The sequence below is a fragment of the Dama dama genome, chromosome 28, assembly GCF_033118175.1.
Source record: "Dama dama isolate Ldn47 chromosome 28, ASM3311817v1, whole genome shotgun sequence".
Classification (NCBI taxonomy): Eukaryota; Metazoa; Chordata; class Mammalia; order Artiodactyla; family Cervidae; genus Dama; species Dama dama.
In genome coordinates, this window is record NC_083708.1 from 58043686 (window position 1) to 58058804 (window position 15119).

The following is a 15119-nucleotide window of genomic DNA, read 5'->3' on the forward strand; positions in this document are numbered from 1 at the left end:
GTCTCATATTTTAGCTTCCATCGCTCACTCTGTAATGGGGGTAACAGAGGTGACGGTGGTTGGGATGTGGGACAAAGTCTGGATACCACGTCACCCTCTGAATAGACCACCCGGAGAGCTGCCAGCTGATGGAAAGTGGAAGCGTAGGTTAACCCAAAGTTTCCTCTTTAGTGAGCTCGCATCCTAAATTTATTGTGTGTATGTGTACACACATACACCTATCCTCGTCATTCTCATCACATGTATGTGATGACTGCTGTGCCTTAAAAAAAAAACAGGAGCTTTGTACCCGGGGAGGAAGCACACTGCTAAGTGTGTTACTTGAGAGATTTGCCCTTGTACTTCTGCTTTTGAAACAAGACCCTGAGAGCCCATGATTTAAGTGGCTGGATCTCCTGACACCAAAATTAGCCATCACAGCTCCCTCTCCATGTGAAGGGTACGCAGTATGTACCCCGCGCAGGAGATGTGAGTGAGGCACTGACTGGCCATGAATTCCAGTCTTTCACTGCCTTACGGTTTCGCTCTTTCTCTTTGGGACTGTGAGTTAATGGCTTTGGTGGCAGAGGAGACATGTTAAAACAAGTGACTCGGCTCGCCGAGAGAAGTGCGTTGTTTTCTGCTTTGCTTCAAGCCTTGTCTCATTGTGATGACCTAGCCTGGCTCTGACGTTCTAAAGGCACCTTGCATGTTGTCGTCACAGGAGAAGGCCGCCGCGGAGATGTGGCAGAGTTACCTGGTCTTAACTGCGCCTCTGTCACAACAGCTGTGTGAGCAGCTTCGTCTCATCCTGGAGCCGACCCAGGCCGCCAAGCTGAAGTGAGTCTCCTCCACTGGAGGCTCTCGTGGCGCCCGGGAAGATGCCTAGCTCGGCACCTGCCAGCCACGGTGCTGGGGTCTGGGCGGCCACTTCCGCCGCACGGGCGCCCGTGTGGCCTCCTCACCGTGTGGCCATGCTGCTGTCTCTGCAGAGAAGCTTCTGGGGCTGGGTAACGGCGGGTGGGGAGGCTGGCTGACCTTGGGCGTGTGCGCCACTCCCACTGTCCATGTTGGGTCACGCTCTCGCTGCACGCATCACTCACCTACATCTTCCCAAAGTGGTGTCCACAATCAGTTTTAGAACAGAAAAGGGAATCCAAGACTTAACATTCAATGCAGACATTATTTTTTCCTTTTTAAAGTGTTTTACATATTCTAAATGTAAAAAAAAAAAAAAAAAAAAAAAACTAATCATTATTGCCACATACATATCTGTTTTTTTTTCTGGCTGCTGATCAAGAAGATCCCGGCAGTCTCAGCTGACAGTAATGCTTGATTGTGCCAGGACACTGGTTATTTGGTGTAACTGGCTGTCGGGTACTGTTACTGTGCTTTTAGCTCTAATCTTTGTTCTATTTGGTTAAATTAAACAGAGGGGACTATCGAACTGGGAAGCGACTGAACATGCGGAAGGTCATTCCCTACATTGCCAGCCAGTTTCGGAAAGACAAGATTTGGCTTCGAAGAACCAAGCCCAGTAAACGGCAGTACCAAATCTGTCTGGCTGTCGACGACTCTTCCAGCATGGTGGACAACCACACCAAACAGGTAAGGAGTAGCGGCACGGTGGCGGTTTGATGGGCCACCCGGATGCATCTGTATTGAATGTGGTCTGGACAGAAAGCACTCTGGAATACCAGTTAGTTCTGAGAATGTGATACCATATTTGAGAAGACCTAAACGTTGAAGAGTTTGAAAGCAATTTCAGGATGTCCCACAGACGTGACTGTGGTCTCCTAGATTGTAGATCTTTTAGACTGTTGGACTTCTTAGCCTTGGTGTGCAACTGTCTAGCTTCCGGGTAGGTCAGTCTGACAGTGTTTATTTTCCACAAAACATGATGCACTATGCTCTTAGACCGTGCACAATTTAGTACCTGACACCTCTGATTCTTCTAAGAAAATGTCTTCAGCATACATTTCTTTAAGTCTGTGCAGTCAGTGTGCTGTCGGTAGTAACAGGGCTGAGGAGCCTGGGTAGAGCGCCTCACATCCCCACCCCCCGTCACGGACCTGGAGAGAGGTGGGGGTTCTGCAGTGAGAGCCAGCACAAGCCAGTGAGTGACCTAAAGTCTGTACATACACTTTGCTGGGAAAAAAGCATACATCTAAACCTGGGTTCAGGTCTCACCTCCCCACTTAGTACATGACTTTGGGCAGGTAATTTCACTTCTTATAACAATACTTAAACTCATCGTTGTTATGAAGACTAAATGAAATAACATATATAAAGCACTCGGTTCAGTGCCAGGTACTTGATGTATGTTCAGTAGATGTTAGTTGCTATAAATATCATCTTCTTTTCAATTGAATTTAAATTCGAAAACTATACTGTCATGTATGCATAGAGTAGAATAAATTGGCTAATAAAATCTCTTATCCATGAGAGACTGTGTAGTCAAAAAAGCAGGGGGAAACCACAGTTTATGGGCCAAGTTTCTGGAGATCACTTTTATTGGGTGGTGCTAAAGCAGACCTTTCCTAGTGCTTTAGCGGATGCTGGGTTTGGCGCCTGTGGCATCAGCCAGGGCCTAAGACTGCCAAGGCCTCTGGGCTGGTGGACAGCCATATTGATGGTGCTCCCAGGGGCCGTGCCAAAAAACAGCGTCTCCTGTGGGACTCGCGGTGTAAAGAGTTGAAAGGCATTGGTGTCAAGGATACCCTGATGCCTTCAGCCCTCCGCTTCCTGTTTCACAGCTTGCCTTTGAGTCTTTGGCCGTGATTGGAAATGCTCTGACCCTTCTGGAAGTCGGTCAGATTGCGGTATGCAGGTAAAGCTGCCTTTTAATCCCTTTGGGAAAGCCAACCTTTTTTGGCTTGACAAAAAGTAACTCCCATTGTATTTGGTTTTTCTCCTCCAAGTTTCGGAGAGTCTGTAAAGCTATTACATCCATTCCACGAACAGTTCAGTGATTCCTCAGGGTCCCAGATTCTGCGGCTCTGCAAATTCCAGCAAAAGAAAACCAAGATTGCTCAGGTGAGTTGATGACATCACATGTCTTCTGAAGTTCTTTTCTGGCATGAAAGTGGAAGTCACTCAGTCGTGTCCAACTCTTTGCAACCCCATGGGGCTATACAGTCCATGGAATTCTCTAGGCCAGAATACTGGAGTGGGTAGCCTTTCCTTTCTCCAGGGATCGAACCTAGGTCTCCTGCATTGCTGGCAGTTTCTTTACCCACTGAGCCACAAAGGAAGCCCCTTTTTTTTCTGGTACAGGAAAAACATAATTCTTAGGACTCTCTCCTCCCTAATGTGGTAAAATTTACAATAGAGAACAGTCCTAAACTTCAGACTGTGTACCACTGGAACAGACTCTCCTTTGGCATCCATTGTTAAATACAGTGTGACCTCTTTCTCTGTTATTCAGAGATCATTTTACTTTGTTTGCATCATTGATTTTTTGGCTTCCTACTTTTTTGAGCAGTTTGGAGCATTTTAGGAAAATGAACCACCTCCCAGTACGCTTATCAAGTGGGTCAAGGCCAATTTCTCTCCACCATTTAGCCTAGGGAAGTGATGTGAAATAAAGCTAGTGACTTGCTCAGGGTGGCATGGGTTCAGAACAGTATGGGATAGTAATTCTCTCCTGATTCCTATCTTCATTTAACTTCCTTCCTTATGGACATGTTGTGAGGGTTTTTTTGCCCTTTTTTGCTCAGTTATTTTGCTTTCTTCAAAGACAGTTCTTTGGTTCATTTGGGGAGTTACTGGCTTCCTGTCCCCCAGAGTAAGTGTTTTTCCGCCCCTTGTTGGGTTTTCTAGGAGAACACGAGTGGGGTATATGCCAGGGACACAGGTCTAGGCTTGAAATGCCAGCACCCAAGGTAAATGCCAAGTGCAAGCCTTCTCAGTCCTTTGCGGGCGACTGGAAGGGACAGTTTGGTTCCTACAGATTTGAGACAGTCACCTAAGTGCCAGATGTAATTTCAGCCTCTGTGACAATGGGAAGAGTTAAATAGTTTCTAATTGTCTGGTTCTGGTTCTGGTTTAGTTTCTGGAGTCTGTAGCCAGCATGTTTGCAGCCGCTCAGCAGCTCTCACAAAGCGCCAGCCCAGGTGAGCTGTGTGTTGGTCTTGTTAACGAAACACGCTTCCGTTCCTGTGTGATTTGCAAATTGCCTGTCTCACTTCAGTGTACCCATCACCACATTTTCAAATGTATGCTCTATAGGAAAAGACATGAACAGGGGATGATGGGAGGTATTAAACATTCATGAAATTTTTTATTTGGTAGATTTGAGTTCACTTAAGAAAGGAGCAAAAAAAAAAAAAAAAAGAAAGGAGCAAGGTGTGTGGAATTAAATAGAAAGAGTATTCTGTAATATCTTAGTAACAAAGGAAAGCAGAGGAGGATGTAATTCAGAAACCACCTAATCCATCCGTGATTGACTGGGGCTTTCGCAGCCACCAGTTCTAGCCCTTTCCTGAATCCTCCATTCTGACTGTACCTGTTGAAGCAGGTCATTCATGCCTCTCAACACTTGCTGATTTTCACTGAAAATATAATGTGCTAAAAAATTTTAAACATTTTTATTCACTCTTCATTTTAGTGGTCTAGTCTATTTAAGTTTTGTTTAAATGAGTCAATTTCAAGAAGAAAAAAAAAAAAACCACAGAATTTAGGTATAGGAAATTGACAGAAATCTGAAAGACACAGTTCCACGTTTCTGATTTGGGTACTTTGTTCTAATGGTCTGGTCAGGACTGCTCTTTTTATACTTTCTGTCTATAAACATGTGTTTTCATTCTCACATGTTGTTCTGCAACAAAGTGGATCTAAATGTGACATACCCCCAAAGCACTGTTGGGAAACTGTTCTGTTGACAGAAGTGTTGGCACAGCTTTGTCGCTGCCTCACACATCCAAAGTAGTAGATCTGATTGGAGACCCTCTTTGTGCCAGAATTCATCGGCTTCAGAACTGTTGGGTTTCACTAGTCCAGAGAAAGCCTGCCTACCTTGTCTCACCGTGGTAGTTCCCGAGTGGTTTGAGTTCCCCTCCTGCTCTTGTGTTCCTTCCAGAAGCCGCCCAGCTCCTCCTCGTGGTCTCTGACGGGCGCGGCCTTTTCCTCGAGGGCAAAGACAGGGTCCTAGCGGCGGTTCAGGCCGCCCAGAGCGCTAACATCTTTGTTATTTTCGTTGTGTTGGACAATCCCAGTTCACGGGTGAGTAACTACTAAAAGCCACTTTTCTGGAGATAAAGTGAGAATTCCCTCCAAACTGTTCTATCTGAAAAATGGCCTGCGTCTCACCATACCGAGAACTCCTCTAACACTCACGGCATCCTGAAGGGCGCTGTTTGAGGCATCTTATAGTTAAGTTCTCATATAATTGCGCAGTGACTCAGTGATGTAGGCATGGTTATTCCCACGCTACAGCCAAGGACAGACACGGAGAGGTTGTAGGTAACGACTCGGAAGCCATGCATCCCAGAGACCACCCTCCGAACCACTCACTGAGCTGACTGTGCTCTGGGGGGTCGTCTCCCTCTGCACAGCGTCGCCACAGGCGCTGCAGCCTTTGGGACGGGCCTCGTCCGCTGGAGACACAGCCAGCCCTTTCTAGGCGCTTGTATCTCAGCAGTGCCCTCCTCAGAGGAGCAGGCATCAGTGGCTACATGAAAGGTATCCACAGGCGGGTCTGTTCCAGGGGAAGTCCCATCTCTCCAGGTCCCATTAAGGCCTAAGTAGCGAGTTGAAGACTTAACGTGAATTATTCCAAGTAGAGAATAGGAAACACCATCACAGGGCGATCAGGTTTGCTCATCTACCCCCTTCCCTCCCTTTTGGTGTCCGTTCTCCTGGAAGAGCTACTTTAATATGCAGGAACCTATTGTCTGTAAAAGAGAACATGAAAGAGCTGATTTAATTTTTCTCTTCAAAATGTCTTCTGTTGCCAGGATTCTATCTTGGACATCAAGGTACCGATATTTAAAGGGCCTGGAGAAATGCCTGAAATCCGATCGTACATGGAAGAGTTCCCATTCCCGTTTTACATAATTCTGCGCGACGTGAACGCACTTCCCGAGACGCTCAGTGATGCGCTGAGGCAGTGGTTTGAGCTGGTGACGGCCTCTGACCACCCGTAGAGCAGGAGGACCACAGTCCCGAGTGAGACTTGTAACTGCACCCAGAATGTCACACTGCTTGCCAGGAGCTCCCTTCTGGAGAACTGTTTCTGCACTCCTAGCTCAAAAATGGTATTTTATCTTAGGCCTGATTTATAAACATTCACCACAAAAAATGATCGCAACCTAAGTTTCGATTTCAGGGCCTAAAGAACACTCTTCGTGCTCCCTGCGGTGCCGGGGCCCCGGTTCTTACACCCGGGGCAGTGAAGCCACAGCAGCAGGCGTCTCACACCAGGGGCGGCCCGGGCCCAGCTGCCTGCCTCCCCTCACAGCGACCCTGGACGCCACCTTGAGGAGATGCTGCCAGGAACACGGACTGTGCCAGGCCTCTGGACAAAGGCCTAAATAAAGGGAGTGTCCCTTCTGACTCTGCACTGTGGCTTAGCCTTGCTGAGTCCGCAGTGTGTACCCAAAAGCCGTCAGATGGCTAAGACAGCTCCAGTTTATTTTTAGAGAGTCAGTGTATTTTCTTACCATGCTTCTTGTGAAAGGAACTACCTTCTCTCCAAGGGTAGGAACCTCATGCTGTGTGTGTTCTCATAAAGCAACCAGACATCATGGGAGCCCAGATCCTCAGAGAATGACCCTTGGGTCGCGTATGAAGGAAGGGGCTTTTCCCGGCCCTCCTTCACCTTTGCTGCTTCGGGAGACTATGCAATGATAGAAAGATGATTTTCCCTTTGTTTATTCCATCCTCTCAATGCCACAGTTCCTGTTGTCGTAGTAATTTATTTCTTTAGTTCATTTTTTCTTAACAGTTAAGAGGAAGAACCATTCCTCACACTGCTTTCAAGCTGAACTGAGCCAGGCTCATCCTGGAAAAGAGGTGCTGTGTCAGAAGAACTGAGCAGCCAAACCTCTTTCCCCAGTCAGAAGTCCACCAGCGGTTTTTCGGCAGTTTTTTATTTACTTGGCCAAAAAGCAGTGCTTGAGTACTTGAAACTGTGCCGTGTCCCATTTAAGCTCTGCCTGTCCAAGTGGCCTTTTGCAGGCGACATGCCAGGATGTCATCACCCATCTCCGTGTGTGTTACAGTTACACTGTGAAGCTTGCCTCCCTTCTGAGGTGGTCCTCAAAGACACAGACTGCTTGTTGAACCAAGTGTCCTAAAGCATGTACCTGAGGTTATATCACTTTTTTATTCTAAAAAGCTATGCAGCTTGTATTCTGAAAAGTATTAAAAAGTATATGACGGTTGATGTCACTTATGACCATTCTTCATGGAATGTGACAAGAGTGTAAAAGGTGCACGAGGGGTCTCGACTGCTGGATCAGGCGGCGGTCACTAGTGTACGCTGTGTTCTGACCCTGCAGCTCCAGGGCTGACCTCAAACAGCCCCGGCGTCTGTTTCTTGTGTTCATGGCTGTGGTGGGTGAGCCTCAGCACGCTGGCCTCAGGTCAGAAGGAGGGCGGCATGGTGGACACACACATGGCTTGTAAGGGTACTACTCCAAGATGAGTTCTGAGAGGAAGAGATGTGTCCCTGGCCAATGGCCTCTGTGGGGCAGGAAGTTTAATCTTCCTGCAGGGAGCTAAGAACCAACATTATGACTGACGCAGTCCATCATGTCTACCTTTAACTGACAGGACCAGTGAGGCTGCAGCTTCCCAGCTGGTATACCAACATGAGTGATGGCCTTGGCCCTAGGACAGCTAGCAAGGTGGCACAGAAGAGTTTCAGTGAGCAGGTTACTGAGGCGTGCCATTTCAGTCTGTGTGGTGATGGGGAAAGGCTGGGAAGCACAGCAGCGGATGCAGGAACTGGGGGGCTTGGTCAGGAAGCGTGACATGCCTGAGTCACAGAAGCAGCTGCTGTGGATGCCTGCTCACTCACCCTCGCACGTGGAGCTCAGCCCTTCGTCCGCCTCACCTTCCGCTCCCATCTCCATCCAAACCCCAGTCTTGTCAGGTCTCACTTCCAGACACTGATCTGATTCCGCCCCTTCCCTTTTGCTTTCCTCTGTACTGGACTGCAGCTGGGGCTCTCTCAAAATGCAGCTCAAACGACTAACCACTGTGCCAGCTTCACTCCCTCATACGGCATCCTTGGAGATCTTTCTGAACTCCTGTGAAGAAGGTACTGTTTGTTGTTTCTTGGCCTACCTCCCTTGTCCCTTCTCTCCCAGCATCCCCACCACACTATTTGATCTGCTCACGGGCAAACCACAGGAGCCCTAGAATCTGCCAGTGTTCGTGTGTTCTCTGCCTGGAATTCTCTAACCCACTTTGCCTTTCTGAAGAACACTGAGCTCAGATAAGCCCTGGAAGAAGAATGCGCTCTCATGGCAGGAGCCTTGACAGCATCTCTAATACTACCTTAGACTTACGTCTTCCTACCCTAAGAGGGTTCTGAGAACAGGAGGCATATATGACTCACAACAGCATCACCAGTGTCTGGCTTAAGGGGATGTTTCTGGATGAAAAGAAGAAATAGTATAAAAATGTCTGTTCTCACGTTACTTGATAGATTAAGATTCTAAGATGATTTAAAGGAAAGTGACAAAACATTTGTAAAGGTCATACAGAAGGTTAATAGACACTTCCAAGATACTACAGGATAGTATTACTGCTTCATGAAAACAACAAAAACCTGGATGAAATAGCTGTAAGGGTTATTCAGACCCTAAAAGAATTTACCAAGACCATCACAAAGCCCAGGAAGACAAATGAATGGTTGATAGTGCTGAAATTATAGTTTACAACTGGAAAAGAGCTTATATCCCCAATATGCTATAAAACAAAATTCCAGGTGGAGTAACTATTTTAAACACGAAGAATGAAAATTTTTTAAGAATTAAAGGGAGAAGGTGAAATTGAAAAGAATCAAAATAATAGAAAATACAGTGTGTAGTGACTTAAAGCTATATAAAAAAGATCAAAATTTTTGAAATACGGCAAACTGCATATAAAATTAGAATAAAAGTCTAGGTAGTCATAAAGGGACCAAAGTCATAACAATTCACAAAATAAGTGTAACTGAAAGTGACAAGGGATATTTCACTAATAGTTAAAAGGGAAAAAAAATGAATTGCTAATTAGTAGACAAGTTTTCAGGCTTTGCCTGCATGCAGGAGACTCGGGTTTGATCCCTGGGTCAAGAAGATCCCCTGGAGCAAATGGCAACCCACCCCAGTAATCTTGCCGGGGAAATGACATGGACGGAGGAGCCTGGTGGCCTACAGTCCATGGGATTGAAAAAGGGTGGGTTATGGCATCAACATTATTCACACAATGCCTGGTAGTAGCCATTAGGGTGCTTACATGCGCTAGTTTCTGTTCTCAGGGCACTACATACAATACTACAGTAACAACTCTGGTAGATGCTATCATTTCACTTTAGAGATGAGAAAACAGGCGGGTACACACACTGAAGTACACAACTAGGGCTAGGATTCCAAGCCAGCAAATCAAGTAGAGATGCTCAGGGAACCAGGCGGTAACTACTGAACATTTAAGGCCGTACTTTAATTCGGAAGTAGGAGGGATTCACTAACCTCTTACAGTTAACACACGCCAAGAGCCTACAGAGTGTACTGACCAGAGAATAAAAACAAATATAGAGAAAAAAAAGCTTAAGGTGTAGGGATATTCGTTTCCTCATTACCCGCGATACAAAGTTCTCAAAACTGCAACGGACAACCACTTAAAACCTTGTAACTAATGAGGATCATGAAGACTACAGCGCCAGGGAAAATGCAACACAACAGAGCAGGCCAAAAACGAGAAGAGCAGAACACAAGCTTTGGGAAATTAACAATTTTAGTAATTTTAGCTGTATACACTAAATCTCAAAAGGAATACACACTTGTCTCCCTTCACCATCAAAGCCCTTAACTTTCATTTCATAGAACACACACGTGTGAAGAACTGTGCTAAATGCCTCACCACTATTTCATTCTCACAACAATCTAGCCCGCAGGAACCGTTACCCCACTTCTCTGACGAGAAAACAGGCTCAGACAAAGCGAAGCTGCCTCGGGCTTTCCGTTCCGGCCAATAGAGCGCCAGGTTCCTCAGGGCGCGCAAACGCGGCAGGCCGTCTCCCAGGAAACCGGCTTCGCCCCGCCCCGTCTGCCCCACTTCCGCTCCTGCGCGTCGGGGCTGCGGGGGACCGCGCTGTCAGGACGACATGGCCACCTCCCGCCTGCCCCCAGCGACGCTAACGCTCAAACAGGTACCAGCTGTTCCCGCGGGCCTCCTAGGGCAGCTCTTCTGGGTCTGAGCTCGATTCTCCACCGCCCCCTCCACCCGTCCTATAGAGCGGGACTGAGGGACGACTGGGGAGGAAGCCCCTACGCGCGCCGCCCTGATTGGCTCGGGCTGGGGGCGGGGCTTCGCGCCGGCGGACGGAAGGCGCCGCGGGGCGGGGCTGCTCTCCGGTCGCGGCGGCGAGAGGCTGGCAGAGGTCTGGGTCCCTAGCCCGGCTACCTCATTGCCTGCTGACGCACTATAAAGACTCCTCTGTCGCTTGTACCCTTTAAGGGTTCCTGTATTTGACAAATGAGTAAACAGTCCAAGTAAATTTCTTGCCGTTTTCTTAGGGGAGAAAATGGTTTTCTTTCCTCTTTTTAAAATTGAGGACCAAAAAAAAAAAGAAAAAAAAAATTGAGAACCAAAGAGAAAAGAACCCACTGAACTCACGATTGTGCAGCTGTAATTGCGGTTTCTCCTCTCCTGTGCAGTTCATAAGAAGGCAACAGGTTCTCCTCCTCTACAGAAAGATTTTGCAGGCCATTCGGCAAGTTCCAAATGATTCTGATCGCAAATACCTGAAGGACTGGGCAAGAGAAGAATTCAAAAGAAACAAAAGTGCCACGGAAGAGGTGAGACCAAGATCACTAGTGAGGGAAGACCCTGACCCTTTTGTACTGATTAGTGAGTGTTTTTTTTTTTTTTTAAGTTTATACGATATCTTGGAATATCTACTGAAATACCGCCAGGCTCCTCTGTCCATGGGATTCTCCAGGCAAGAACACTGGAGTAGGTTGCCACATGCCCTCCCTCTTCCAGGGCATCTTCCCAACCCAGGGGTCAAACTCGCATCTCTTAGGTCTCCTGCATTGGCAGGCGGGTTCTTCACCACTAGTGCCACCTGGGGATGCTTGATTAGTGAGCTCTTTTACAAATTTAGTAGCTGTCTTGGAATATGTCACTGAAATGATATACCTTGATCATTGCTCTCAATGTCACTGGTTTTTCACTTAACTGGTATTTTAAATTTTACAGTGTTCTGTCTACACTCTACAGTGGCATCACCCAACTTTTCTGTTAAACCAAATATCTGCATGCACACACACAAAAAGATGATAAATATTACAGCATGGTGGTTTGGGAAGTATGTTTGGGATATATGAATGCATGTCAGACAGTTGTATACCCCTGATTGTTAATTCTGGGCTTTCCTAAAGTACAGCAGTTCCAGTTCTCAGTATTAATTCTTAATTTTAACAGATGAAGTGGTAGAGCTGTACCTTGTTCTACCAATTAAAACTGACCAGATTTCACTTTCTTCTACAGGATTCAATCCGGATGATGATTACTCAAGGCAATATGCAGCTCAAAGAGTTAGAAAAAACACTTGCTTTAGCCAGATCTTAACTACAGCATTGTTCTAAAAGGTTTTCAAAGTCTCCATATGTTTAGTTGAGCTTAGGCTCAATCATGGGCAGCCCAAAGCCAAGTGAAACTGTTTATATGTAGAACCCTTGAGCAAAATATCAGAACATGGAGCATAGCATATGAGAGAGAGCCAAGAAAACTGCATCAGAGCAATTGTCTTAGCACGGAAAAACACACCCGATATTTTGAAAATGTTTTTGGATGTGTCAGCAGTATTTTGTAAGAAGCAATAATCAGTACAACAGATAGCACATAAAAAGATGTTCAACACCATTAATCAGTCATCAGAGAAATGCAAATCAAAACCACCAAGAGATGCTATTCACATCTACTAGGATGACTGTAATTAAAAAGAGAGGTAACTGCAAATGTTTGTGAGGATGGAGAAACTGGAACCCTTATACATGGCTGGTGGGACTATAAAATTGTGCAGCCACTTTGGAAACAGACTGTCCAGTTGCCCAAAGGGTAAAACAGCATTATTCATAAGAGCCACAAAGTGGACAATCCAAATGCCTATCAACTGATTAAGGACTAAGTAAAAGGTGGTATACCCATACAATAAAATATCATTTAGCAAGCGAAAAGGAATGAAGTACTGATCCGTGCTACACCTGAATGAACCTTGAAAACATTAAGAGGCCAGTCACAAAAGATTACATATTGTCTGATTCCATTTATATGAATGGACAACTCAATATACTAAAATCTGTTGAATTGTACATTTTACATGTATGCAAATTATCTCTCAATAAAGCCATTTCCCCCACCCTGATTTTTTTTGTGTGTAAGTCAGTAAAGCTGTTTTAAAAAACTGTGAGGTGTAGGGCTGGAGGTGTACTGACCTCAGGAGACAGTCTGGAGCTTCCTTGGAAAGTCTTTCCTTGATATCCCTCAGGGTTGTTGAGGCATGTCGTTCAGATGTTACCATATCTGATACTCAGAGGACTCTCTGAAGAGGTCACCACAGGGAATCTAGAACTTTGTTGGAAAGAGGAGAAAGAGAAACTTAATGAACCTCCCAAAAAGAAGAGGCAGTTTCTGGACAAAACAAACACAGTTACCTTAACAGCCATGTGAAAAGTAAAATAAATCATTAAGGAAGCTCCTCAGTGCATTAGATTATGCCCCGGTAACAGGGGAAAACAGTCTGAAGAATACACTGGATATAAAGTTGACTTCAGGACCCTTGAAAGAAACCAAATGTTTAACAGTTAATTCAGTGAAAGTGAAAGCCCACCGAAGAGGCTGGGATTGGCAATTCATCTACGGAACAGATCTAAAAAGTTAATCCAAGGGTCTGAGCAGCACCGGAAAGGTGTAGAACTTCTGCAGGATGATAAATCTGTATAAACCTGTGGTGGTGTGTCAGTAACCTGCATCCCAAGGCCCACCTTCGCCTCCCACAGCTTCAGAGGCCACAAGACAAAATAATCTGAATACTCTTCCACAGGGGAGTGTGGACATTTTAAATGCTTGCATGAGCCAGTTTTTATCTAGATGCACTTTAGGCCAGCCATCTGATGAACAAAAGGAAAAGCATTTGTGAACGGTTTCTGAACAAAGAACAAACTTAGAAATATTTATCCTTTTCTCCGTGTGGCATGATTGACATACATACGGAAATACAGGCTGTCTCTAGTTCATCTAAAATCTTGAAGCTAAAAACCATCCTTTATGAAGTGTGGCAGTCAGCGACTTTGATGTTCATCCTAGCAGTGGTGTATGTCGAAGATGTGAGAGCATTTGTGGTTTGTATTTGCAAGAATCAAAATACCACAGACTCCCCCAAGAAAACCTAACTTGGTTTAAAGTGGATAAAACACACAAAAAGTTGAATTTGCATCTTTCCAAAGCTAAGATCATTCTCAGGGATAAGTTTTTCCCTTCATCTCTAATGAACAGTTTGATTTTATGTGTTCACTTACAGCTTTATCTCCTCTGAATTTTAAGTCAAGTCTGTTGTTTAGCCTAAAGGAAGATTTATTTAGCAATTTCCTCTCACACATCGAACCTTGGTCATGAACTAAGAAACTGGCCAAAAGAGAACTGGTGAAACATCTGATTCATCATCTTTATCACTATTTTGGATGAGGCAAATTAACTCCCTGGGTGTTCCCTGTAAACTAGCTGTCGTTCAGTCACTAAGTCACGTCCGACTCTTTTTTAGCTCCATGGACTGCATCATGTCGGGCTCCTCTTGTCCTCCACTGTTTGCTGGAGTTTGCGCAAGTACCTGCCCATTGAGTCGGCAATACTATACTATTGTTGACTGTTCCCAAAGTTTAAGGTTTAAACATCTGATTTATGTATATCAACTACAATAAGGGCTCCCCTCATAGCTCAGTCAGTAAAGAATCTGCCTGCAATGCAGGAGACCCGGGTTCGTTTCCTGGATTGGGAAGATCCTGTGGAGAAAGAAATGGCAATCCACTCCAGTATTCTTGCCTGGAAAATCCCATGAACAGAGGAGGCTGGCGGGCTACAGTCCATGGGTTTGCAAGAGTTAGACACGACTTAGCGACTAAGCTACCACCACCACTACAGTAAATCAGTCTTTTTATATTAGAAGTTTTTTAAATACAAAAGCTTTCTAGCACGTGAAAAGTGGCTAAGGCTATTATTTATATTTCTTACTGCCCCTCCTCTATCACTGCCCCCATTTCAGTTGCTGTCAGAGTCCGAACTGCACGGCACAGGCCTTGCTGCAGATGTGTCTGCCTGTTCGAGGAAGGCAAGACGTCCTATTTCCTGGAATTTGTATTAACTGCAGTCACGCCTCTCCTCCACCCAGGAGAAGCTGAGTGGCGGAGAGCCAAACTTAAATAACTCAATTATCTTTTATAGAAAAGTAAGGAAAATTCAAGTAAAACAACCAAAAGGAAGCAACTTACATCTATATTGAAAAAAAAAAAGAAGGATTATGTAGAGTAAGACCCGAACAGGATCAAAAGGAAGCTGTCCTTCTGTGCCAAACTGGGAATCACCTCAGGCTGTTTCCTTCCTTGAATCAGACTTTGAGAAATACCTTAAGGATTAAATGAAATTTACTTCTTCTGTTTGCTGAGAAGAGTAAATCACTTTTACCCAGTCCATTTTGCTTGTTTAAAAAAGTGCTTTGCTGAACAGTGTCTTGCTTCTGTGTGTCTCATGGATTTAAGTCAGTGTGTTCCCATTTAGTCACATTTGGCTAAGTGGTAGACAAAAAGAATATTTCTCCTTAAATAAAATGACAGCTGAAAAAATATTCTTCATAAATTTCTCATTGGTAAGACGTATTCTAAAAGTCCATTCGGTTTTTTTTTTAAATGATTTGTCCTTTAAGTCTTAAT

At 45.2% G+C, this 15119-nt stretch overlaps 2 protein-coding genes across 2 annotated transcripts in view; both read left to right on the forward strand.

The window, feature by feature from the left end:
* MDN1 (midasin AAA ATPase 1) overlaps window positions 1-7371 on the forward strand; it is a 135355-nt gene extending 127984 nt beyond the window's left edge. The window contains exons 96-102 of the mRNA XM_061131721.1: window positions 704-819; window positions 1413-1587; window positions 2736-2809; window positions 2901-3015; window positions 4031-4094; window positions 5060-5202; window positions 5937-7371. Of these exons, the coding sequence (XP_060987704.1) occupies window positions 704-819; window positions 1413-1587; window positions 2736-2809; window positions 2901-3015; window positions 4031-4094; window positions 5060-5202; window positions 5937-6125 (876 nt within the window). The 3' untranslated portion in view covers window positions 6126-7371. The remainder of the gene's footprint in view (window positions 1-703; window positions 820-1412; window positions 1588-2735; window positions 2810-2900; window positions 3016-4030; window positions 4095-5059; window positions 5203-5936) is intronic.
* Window positions 7372-10223: 2852 nt separating this feature from the next.
* Window positions 10224-12562, forward strand: LYRM2 (LYR motif containing 2). The gene is made up of 3 exons (XM_061131722.1): window positions 10224-10342; window positions 10851-10991; window positions 11686-12562. The coding sequence occupies exons 1-3, from the start codon at window positions 10298-10300 to the stop codon at window positions 11764-11766; spliced, it is 267 nt and encodes an 88-aa protein (XP_060987705.1). The 5' UTR covers window positions 10224-10297; the 3' UTR covers window positions 11767-12562.
* The last annotated feature ends 2557 nt before the right edge of the window (window positions 12563-15119 follow it).